Source organism: Mustela nigripes, chromosome 4 (assembly GCF_022355385.1).
Source record: "Mustela nigripes isolate SB6536 chromosome 4, MUSNIG.SB6536, whole genome shotgun sequence".
Classification (NCBI taxonomy): domain Eukaryota; kingdom Metazoa; phylum Chordata; class Mammalia; order Carnivora; family Mustelidae; genus Mustela; species Mustela nigripes.
Window position 1 is genome coordinate 158,019,833 of NC_081560.1, and position 10,654 is coordinate 158,030,486.

Consider the following 10,654-nt stretch of genomic DNA (forward strand, 5'->3'; position numbering starts at 1 on the left):
GAGCGACGGCGGCGACAGCCGGGCACCGAGGCGCAGGGTCCCTGGAGCCTAAGGCGAGCGCGTCCCGGGGGGCGGGAGCTCGGCCGGCGGGGGCGGGCCGAGGGTGGGGGCGGGAGGCGGCTCCCGGGGCCCCGCGCCATTGGCCGCAGGGACCGGCGGCAGGAAGGGGCCAGAGAGCGCGGCCCCACCCCGTGGCCAGCAGAGCCTATCGCCGGGAGCGCGGAGCGCGGATAAATGTAGCGCCGCTGCGCGGGCCTCCAGCTCTCCGAGGGGCCGGAGCGCAGCGGAGCCATGCAGTACCCACACCCCGGGCCGGCGGCGGCGGCGGGCGCCGTGGGGGTGCCGCTGTACGCGCCCACGCCGCTGCTGCAGCCGGCGCACCCGACGCCGTTCTACATCGAGGACATCCTGGGCCGCGGGCCCGCCGCGCCCACCCCCGCCCCCACGCTGCCGTCCCCCAACTCCTCCTTCACCAGCCTCGTGTCCTCCTACCGGACCCCGGTGTACGAGCCCACGCCGATCCACCCCGCCTTCTCGCACCACTCCGCCGCCGCGCTGGCCGCCGCCTACGGACCCGGCGGCTTCGGGGGCCCTCTGTACCCCTTCCCGCGGACGGTGAACGACTACACGCACGCCCTGCTCCGCCACGACCCCCTGGGTAAGGCGGCCGGGGTCATGGCGGGGCCGAGCCGCGGCGGCGGCGAGGAAGGCGCCACCCGGCAGGTGGCAGCGTCCAGGAGGCGGCGGGGGCGGAGGGGGAGGCAATAGAAAGTTGTGGCAAAAGCGATCGAAAAGCGGCTCTCGGGCGCGCGCGGGGACAGGAGGCGCGGGCCCCAGTGGCGCGCGGCCGGGGCTGACCGCACCATGACTCAGATTGGTTTTCCTGCACCTTGCAGGCGTCGGGGCGCGCGGGCCCGGGCGAGACCTCTGGCACGGCCCCGGAGGTTGGCGGCCGAAGGCAGCCCCGGGCGCGCGGGTCGCTCGGGGTGGGGTCCTCTTAGCTGGAGGGACCGGGAAGGGAGTGCCAAGGCGCCCCGGACCAGCTCTGCGGGGTAGGGATAGCTGCTGGGCCCCGGTGGTTACAAGGCTGGACCTGGTTCAACAAGCTTGTGCAGTGAAAGAGCCTGACCCTTTCCGTTCATACAGGAAATCTTGAGTTCTCGATAGGAGTAAATCTGGTTTCAGAAGCTGTTAAGTGTTTTCCTGGCTGCATGAAGCAGACCCTTCCCCCGGAGTAGTGCACGCTGCTGATTATTTTATCGACATCCTCAATACAGACAAATTCAGGAAACACTCGACTTCTGATAGCCGGGATCCGTTTTTCTGATATTGTTCATTTCCTCTGTGTGGGATGTGACTTTATGGCAGCTAAAATAACCAGTTGCTTCCTTTTTTCCCCCCCTCCCCGAAGCTGTTTTGCACTAGTCTGAAGCCTGACGTAAGCAAAATCTGGGAAAAAAAAAAAAACAACAATGCTAGCTTTCAAAGTGTTTGGGGGCAGGCCTGCAGACCGACGGACCGACGGACTGACAGACTTGTCTTTGAAGTAGGAAAGGCAGCCAAGACACCTAGGGCATATGGTATTCGCGAGGCTTGCCCCCTCAACGATCGGCCTAAGAAATAAGCCAACAGTGATCCGCACTCTGGGTGGCCCTTGGTGGCTCTGGCATCTGAAGGCCCCCTGGGTGGGGGGAGATAAAGAAACGGGGCTCCTTTTCCTTTGGGCCCCCAGGGTTTTAAATTTACTCTCTGCTGTTGGCAGCTTCCGTGGGGACCCTAGAGACTAACATTTTAATGCCTTCGTGTTAATGACGCGGCCTCTAGTTCAGCCCTCTAACCTCCTTCCTCATCGTTAAGATTTGAAGGGGATTATATTTTAGCCTTTTTTTTTTTCTTGTTAAAGTGACTATTTGGTTCCAGCTTCGAGGGTTCGGTGCGGTGGCCCCGGCGTGGATCTTTGGGCCTGCTGGGGCGGGAGCGGGACCCTCAGCGGGGCCGGGCCTGGGGCGAACGTTTTCACAGAGCGCGCCCTGCGTTTCCTTGGGTTACTGCTGGGACCGCGCTGGAGGAAGCAAAGGGCTTTTCGAGATAGACCAACAGGAAACACATTGACGGAAATGTTGCCATAGCCCACGGGGTAGCTTTAACTGGCCGCCCCCGCCGCCGGGTGTGAAATCAGAGGAGGCCGCAGAGCGCTGGGACCAGGATTGGAAGCTTCGCGAGCGGCCTCACGTCGGCGCCCGGGCCTGAGGGCCTCCGGAGCAGGGTCCCTTGGGCGGCGCCTGGTCGGGACGCCTTGGGGAGTGGAACAGCCCGGGTCCTCCCCAAGACACGCACTCAGGTCTTTGGAAAGTGCGGCTCACCAGGGAGAGTGCCTGGAGGTGCAAAAAGTTCTGTAGAAACTCGAGAGTGACTTCTTGAAGAGTGTCGTGGTATTTTAGGCTCGGTTTATAGTGGCTATTATCTTGGGGCTCCAAAGATTTGTGCGTTTGAAATCAGCAGTGGGTGTGATGGCTGTTTGTGTGCGTCTGTGAGTGAACAAGGCGGTCTACGTGCCTATGCTGTGTCGGTGTGTGTGCCTACGGGTTCTCGGGTATGCATGTGTCTTGGTGCGAACGTATTGGGTCCTTGTATGCGAACAAGTCTGGCTGAGTGTCCTTCTACGTCCCCTACTCCCCTTTGTCACCTCCAGAGCCTGGCCGCTCCAGGGCTGTCCCTAACCGCTGCTCTCGCTGCCCGCAGGCAAACCCCTGCTCTGGAGCCCTTTCTTGCAGAGGCCTCTGCATAAAAGGAAAGGCGGCCAGGTCAGGTTCTCCAACGACCAGACCATTGAGTTGGAGAAGAAGTTTGAGACCCAGAAATACCTCTCTCCGCCCGAGAGGAAGCGTCTGGCCAAGATGCTGCAGCTCAGCGAGAGACAGGTGAGCGCGCCTGCGGGGCTCAGGGCAGAGGCCTGGGGCGGGGGTCGGGGGCGGAAGACCGACGTGTCGCCAACCGTGCGCTCGGGCGTGCGGCGTCGCGCTGTCCAATGCCCGGAGCTCCGGCCGGCTCGACAGTGGCTCAGCAGCTTCAACGTGACGCCCCATGTCGCGTGGGTTCGTGGCAAGTATTTTTTCTCTCTCTCCTGTAGGTTAAAACCTGGTTTCAGAATCGACGCGCTAAATGGAGAAGACTGAAACAGGTATCGACATGGCTCTGTTTCTAGGGAAATAAATATTTTTATCATGTTATCTCAATGCGGGGCCTGTTATGGGTTGTATGCAAAAGTCATTTGAGAGACTATTTAACCTCTTCACCTTGATTAAAAAGGCAAATAGCCCTGCTGAAATTCAGGATGAGTTGCTCAGGTGGCAGTAATGCTAAAAGCACCTAATGCAGTTGCTATATCAATTATGCTTGGGTTTTCACACACTGGCTGGTAAAACTCCGGGCTAATTGTTTTATAAACCCCATATGTTGTTTATCTAATTAACGCAGGAAAGATAAAGTAATTGACAGTAAATGACTTAAGCAGTTATCTTTGGGAGAAAATTGTTTCTTTTATTTACACAGCCATAATAAAACCAGGCAGAGCTCAAGGGTAAATATAAGGAAATAAACACCTCTAAGTCTTGTTTGCACTGTTTTTTTTTTTTAAGAAGAATTAAATATCAAAGAGTTTAAAATTATTTCCCATCTAATTCCAGCTCTTAAAATGAGTATTAGACCCACAAGAGAATATACAAGCCTATTTGGAAAGTAGTTTAAAGTTACTAACAGTCTTTTTTCCAATGACCTTGTTACGCAAGATGTGATAAAAAGTAAAGGCTAATTCAGTTTTTGAAAAACCTCAATTGACTTAAATCTAAAGATCTGCTTTTGATGTTCCAATGTGGGTGTCTTCTCCAAAGTTATTTGACAATTGCTTTAATTGTTCATTTGCTAGTGTATATAGAGATTAGAATAAAATATTTTTGAAAACCATAATACGAGTGGGGAAATTGAAAGCAGTGTGCATTTTTAAATTTGGTGATTATAACTTTTTCATTAGAAATAAGATCATATCACAAAGAGCACTTTGAGACAGAAAATAAATTTCCCATAATTTCATTATTTTAACATGATTTAAAAATCTGTAGATTCCCTCTCAATCTGACCTTGTACATCTATTTGTTACTTAGTTGCAAGCCTGGTGAATATATTATTCTATAGTCTTGCTATAAAAAACCCTTTGGGAATATTTCTTTGTAGTGTTTATGTCTATTTTAGACAAACAGAATTAAAAATTCACTCACTTATTCAGTTCTTGGTCAAAGTCTTGACTGCAGTTTACCAGGGATTTTTAAACTAGTGGTTCCTGGGGCACCTGGGTGGCTCAATTGTTGAAGTGTCTGCCTTCGGCTCAGGTCATGATCCCAGGGTCCTGGGATGGGGCCCCACGTTGGGCTCCCTGCTCAGCAGACAGCCTGTTTCTCCCTCTCTCCAGTGCTTGTGCTCTTTATCTAGTCTTTAAAAAAAAAAAAAAAAAGAAAGAAAGAAAGAATAAAGGTTGTTCCTTTGTAATATGGCAATATAGTTTCCAGAAATATCTCCTGGATTTTAAGTTAATTGTAGTTAATTTCCTCCCTTTGCAGTTGGCAGCATTCTTCCAGTTCTGCATTTTTACCTTTGCCATGATTTTGTAACTCGTTAAGCGTATTTTTAAGTTTATAAATTTACTCCAGAAAATGGATGATAAAGGATTCAATTTAGTAATTTTGAAACTTTCCCTTAATTCACTACTTAGCATTCATATTTTTTAAATGTCTGGAAGACCCTGTTAACCTGCAAGGTTTAAAAATACTTGAAGAATGAAGATAGTGTGTACTTGTAGTGATCTAATCTCTCCTTCCTCTAAACTTTTAAGAATTTTGAGACCATGAGGATGGCCTGGAGCTAACTGTACATTTGACACAATACAGTTAGTTATATTTGTGACTGGTTGTTCTTATCTGGCAAGAGAATGATCTTTCTTTGATATGACAGGCACTTTTCTTCCAAAATGACAAAAAAGCACAAGTATGTATTTTCTGAATAAAGAATATAGGTGAAAGCAATAGATAAACTAAAGATTTTAAAGGTGATAGAGAATGAAAACACATTTTGATTTATGTCTCTTATGTCTTCATATTTCACAAGCCTACCAATTTCCACTTTCATTCCTTTCATTCAGGAGAACCCTCAAAGCAATAAAAAAGAAGAACTGGAAAGTTTGGACAATTCCTGTGATCAGAGGCAAGACTTGCCCAGTGAGCAGAATAAAGGTGCTTTGGATAGCTCTCAATGTTCACCCTCCCCTGCCTCCCAGGAAGACCTTGAATCAGAGATTTCAGAGGATTCTGATCAGGAAGTGGACATTGAGGGCGATAAAGGCTATTTTAATGCTGGATGATGATCACTGACATTGGCACATGCAGAAAACTGGACTTTGGACCAACGTTTGCTACAGAAAATCTCCATAGACATACTGAAAAGCTATGAGAAAGGGAATAATTTTCTGGTATTCTGGAAATCTGAAATATTTAGTGGCTGGCTAAGCAGCAAACTTACACTGAAACCTTAATTTTGACTTAAATGGTTTATGTACTGATTGTAGGTTATATGATGAAGGGACTCTTCACTGTTTAAATTCCCCCCTTTTAAAGAAGTAATTTTTTTTTTCTATTTATAAAAAGCAATTTTGAACAGTTTGTTAAATTTTTAAGTTATAACTAAAGATTTTAATAAGATCTTCTTGAATGACTTTTTAATCTGTATCTACATCCCACTTAATGGAAAAGCAAAAGGGCACCTCAGATCCAGAGGTATGCCTTGGTAAAGGGGCCCACATTTCAGGCAGCCTTGGAATATTTTAAAAGGAACTTCTTTTACTTTTTATATTGTATTCTTATACTGCCTTAAATCCAATATGATCTCAGAGCTCCTGTCTAGGGGATGTGTGTGTGTGTTTTTTGTTTTTTGTTTGTTTTTTTTTTTTTTTGTCAGAGAGATATAGTTGATAAGAATCTTAAATGCTTGTTTTGCACTAACACTTAGTACCTTGTATGACCAAGGTGTTAAGGGAATAGTACAGGGCAATTCAAGCAGAGAAACTGACTGTCGGTGACTAAAATTAATCACAGATGAACTGGAAGTAGCAGGTTAATTAAATGTAAGTAGACTGTAGATATTGTGTTTTATATCAAACTGTTTATAATGTGTGTATATATAATTGTTCACTGTAAAAAAAAATGACCAAAATGGTGTTTTTTTAAAACGAGTAACTTGTGTATAAAATAAACCCGTCAATGGGACGACTGACCTCGAGGGGCCTCTCATTCTAGTGAAACAAACGCACACCTCTCACCTTAACTTTCAGCGCCTCCCAGGTCCGGGTGCCGCGCCGTGCTGGGCTGGGCGCGGGGGGCGCGGGGGCGCGGGGTAGCGGGCGGGTGGGCCGGGGGAAGTAGATTTGGAACTTTCCTTCCAGGGGAAGGGGAGCTGGGGGCGGGGGAGGGGTGCGACGCCTGTGCGTCGCGGCAGGGGGAGGTTCCCGGCTTCGGACACTGAGCGCGGCGGTTCTGAGACCCCGGCGCGCCAGGTGGCTGGAAAAGCCCGGGCCCAGGCCGGCTGCGCCGGGGAGCGCGGGGCCGCCGAACCCCATCGATTTGCCTCGGCTCCCAGGCTGGCCCGGGCCGCCGTCCTTGACCGGCGTGAGTCAACACTGCGTCATCCCTTGGCGGCTAAGCCCGGGTAGGGGGGTCCGCGGAGGGGGTGAGGGGGGTAGCCTGCCGGGGGAGAGCGGGGCGGTAGCTGGTGTGGAGACCGCGGGTCTCCAGTTTCGGCGAGCGTCACAAGCGCCCGCAGAGCTTCTCGAAACTCTTGGCCAACCGTGTCGCCAGAGTTTCTGACTTGGTAGGTCTGGGGTGGGACCGGGAATTTGCACTTCAGCACGTGCTCAGGTGATGTCAGAGCTGCTGGGAGGAGGACCGTGCTTTGAGAACCGCCGTTCTAAGGCGCTCCTCGAGTAGAAGCAGGTGGGCCCGCATACCCCTCACTGCCAGGTAAGAGGGGGTGTGGGGCTGAGAGGAAGGATGGCCTGAGGTTTCTGGCTGGCCCAGCTGCTTGCCTAGTGGAGCCCTCAGGTTCCTGACATTCCAGGAAAATGACATTCTAGGCCTGTTGGGGGAGAGATCCAGAAATCTCTTCCTCTAGTCTGGGCCTGCATGGAAGCCTCTAGTTGTTTGTGGCAGTGGGTGCCTCCTGACTGAGGGCCCCCGGTGGAATGACTCTGCCCCTGACATGGCTGACCAGGGCTATGGTTCCCCAGACATGGGCACTCCAGTGAAGACAGAGTGAAAAGGTTATTGCTTTTAAGGAGTTGTTACAGCCTGCCTTCTTAGATTCCAAGAAGGTCCCTGGAAATGCCTGCAAATTTGAATTTCTGAGAAAACTAGCACCAGGTCCTTAAGCAGAGAAGTGTGAATAGGCCTGAAGTTTAATAATTTGGGTTGGAGTTTCAGTTCTTGGCCTCAGTTCTCTCCTCTGTGGAATGGAGATGGTTTAGTTGACCTATGTGATCCTTTCCAGTCCCCAAATTCCCAACTCCGTTCAAGCTCTTTATTCTCTGTGTCTTCTCAGTGTTGGAGCCCAAAGTAGACCTAGTAGCTGAGGCTCCAAACTCTCAGATTCTTCCTGACAATTTACCTCTAGGTTTCAAGGGTCATAATCAGTCTCGTTGGAAAATGGGACTGTCTATCAGACTTTTGGAGAATGGGAGGCCTGTGGCCTACTAATTGAATTAAAGCAATCCTGAAATCAGTTCGTGTGTGTTTCGCTCTTGGAGATAACCTCTGGTTAATGTTTATTCTTGAGAATAACTGTATCATGATGATGAGGCTGAGAAATACAGGTTTATGTATTGATTGACACTAGAAAAGTTGAAGGGTGTAATACTGTTTTAAAGTAGACAGTTTCTTGAATCCAGGATGTTTTCTAGCTTAAAGTTATTCCTAACCCTTCTTCCAGTTGCTCATATTCTGAATCTAAACATAGTCTTAAGAATCAAGAGTATGTACACCAGAGAAGTACGTATTCTTAGGGTACGGGTTGGCATTAACTGTTTTCAAAATGTCCCATTGCAAATTGCCAATGGATATTTACAAATTCTTCCTACAGTCCAGGCATTTTTTCATTTGTTTGTCTTTTGGCTATTTCATGTTGAAGCAGCATGTATGACCTTTACAGCACAACTCCTGTCTTGTTTTTAACTCTTTTTATCAGGAGATTCAACTTGAAAACGGTTATCATTTAGCAGAAAGACAAACAGAAAAGCACATTTTTGTAAGCAAAACGTTAATGATTGGAAGAATTGCCCTAATTTCACCATGACAGTGTGTGATTAATCCCCTGGGTCATGTACTTATACTTTAAGTTATTCAGTTCGTTGGTCTTTGATATTCAGAAGCCTTTCTAACTTAATAGGATATTGATTTTGTTGGATGATGTACTTTGACTCTTTAAACAACATCACTTTTAGGGATGACTAGTCCGCTGTGTAGTATTTTATTTAGAGAACTATTGCATAAGGTTTCTTTTTCTTACTTTTTATGGTTTTCTCAGGGTGAAAGCTGATAAAACATCTTGTGGGAAAAGAGGAAACCATCTCTGATAGTGAAAGTACCTATTCTCTTTCAACATTTCTGACAACCTTTTTTTTTTTCCCCTTTGGTGGTTTCATTGCTGTGAATATTCATTTTACTTAATGGAGGCAGGGCAGAGATTCAAGAAAATGTATTTGGACTTGGGGGAAGTGCACTTTGTTGAGGATAGACTGCCCTTACCAAAATTCTCATTCCAGTTACGCGGCCTTGTGGAACTCAGCTTCAAAAGCCCACCCTTTCGATTTTTCTTTAAAATCTAACAGTCCATGATCTTTTAACTCTGTGAGTGGAGGTGAGACTTTTGTGACTCTTGACAACATGGGACAGAATGTGGAGAACCAGTCACCCAGGATGTTTCTAAGTGGTTAGGAATCTGGTATCTTGTAGTAAAAATAATCAGATGTTGTCCCAACATTTCCCTTCCTTCACTTTGGTTTTCATGAAATTCCAGCTGGACTCTGTATTTGTCTAATGGAATTCTGTTCCTTGAATCATTTTTTGGTATTGTTGTTAAATCCCCAAAACAAGCATTTTGGAGATTCCTATCACCCACCAAAATATCTGAGATCCAAGGTTCAAAACTGCAGCTACCCTTTCAGGTCTGGCTGAGAGGACTCCAATGTCAGGAATTATACCATAATGGCTAAGAGCTGGGCTGGAAGAATGGCTCTTCTATTCTTCCATTCCCAACCATTCTGGATGGGGGCCTTGGGAAATGTGAATTCTCAGTGCAGTTCCTAGAGAGGTGAGCTCTTCACCTGAGAGCAAACATGATCCCTGGGATACATACAGTGGGCGCCAAGTGTTAGCTAGAAAAACTAGAAAGCCCTCACTGACTCCCTTCTTTTAAGGTAGCTCTTTGATTCGTGGTAGTTGGTGGTAAAGCTCTTCAGTCGGATGTACACAAATCTCTGCAGACAATGGAGAGGGCTGCGGGGAGGAGACCTTGGAGCTGGCAAAGGCATTTCCTGTCTGCAGAGGATCTTGACTTTGGAACATCCGGCGATTGCCGCGAGGTTTTCGAGGGGGCTGAACACTTTTCCGTGTAGCTACTTAAAAAAAAAAAGAAAAGAAAAAAGAAAAGGGGAGGGAAGGTCACTGGCAATTTCAAGCGATTTTCCAGATGAAAGCCGATGAGACGGCTTCTCACTTAAAAAAGAAGAAGAAAAAGAAGAAGAAGAAAGAAAGAAAGAAAGAAAGAACGAAAGCATATTTTCTAATCGTTAGAATTTTTTCTAATTTGAAAGGGAAGTTTGGTATCATTCAGAATCTTATTCAAAAATCTCATCACCCTCCAAAGACAACTGCAGGAAAATGTTAACGGTACGACCCTCCCAAGATACTTGCAGGAAGAGAAATGCCTGTTGAGTTTGTCTCCATGAAACTTGTTTATATTTTCCTTTTGTAGTTTAATTCTGCCCTTCATCCTTCCTTGCCTATTTGTTTCTTTTTAATCATTTCCTTTCTCCACTCCAGCTAATTGCACCCCCGCCCCCTTTCAGGATTTCTCTTCCTCATTCATTTTATTTCCCCATTAAGAATAAAAAATGACTAGTCTCAGTTCTTTAGATGTCACAATTAGGGCCAAGATTTTCTTCAAATATACAGAAATGTTCAGTTTTCAGATGGAAATTCTAGGTTTGAGGAAGATGTTGCTAGACTCCTAATACACTACCCTTATCCCTCCAAAGACAGTTCTTTAGTTTAGCTCCCCCCCACCCCACCCCTGCCTTTTGGACCAGGATAAGTAATAATAGTGAAAGTAATGATATTTGTCCCTCTGGAATGCCTGGGTGGCTCAGCTGGTTAAGCATTCCACTCTTGATCTCAGATCAGGTCTTGAGCTCAGGGTCCTGAGTTCAAGACCCATCTGGAGCCTATTTAAGAAAATAATAATACTTATCCCTCTAGGAGTTAAGCCCTGAGTAGGGTTGGGATGTGATGGGCGTGATGGGGGGGGAGGGTAGGGAAGGAGAGTGGGTTGGGGTTGGGGG

General features: G+C 47.6%; 1 protein-coding gene and 1 long non-coding RNA gene across 3 annotated transcripts in view; both read left to right on the top strand.

The window, feature by feature from the left end:
- Window positions 1-136: 136 nt before the first annotated feature.
- Window positions 137-6,319, top strand: HHEX (hematopoietically expressed homeobox). Its single transcript, XM_059398146.1, has 4 exons — window positions 137-658; window positions 2,743-2,921; window positions 3,131-3,181; window positions 5,192-6,319. The coding sequence occupies exons 1-4, from the start codon at window positions 292-294 to the stop codon at window positions 5,408-5,410; spliced, it is 816 nt and encodes a 271-aa protein (XP_059254129.1). The 5' UTR covers window positions 137-291; the 3' UTR covers window positions 5,411-6,319.
- Window positions 6,320-6,790: 471 nt separating this feature from the next.
- The window catches only part of LOC132016627 (uncharacterized), a 103,473-nt gene continuing 99,609 nt past the window's right edge, over window positions 6,791-10,654 (top strand). For both annotated transcript variants that reach the window (XR_009403961.1, XR_009403962.1), the window contains exon 1: window positions 6,791-7,061. This is a non-coding gene — a long non-coding RNA (uncharacterized LOC132016627). The remainder of the gene's footprint in view (window positions 7,062-10,654) is intronic.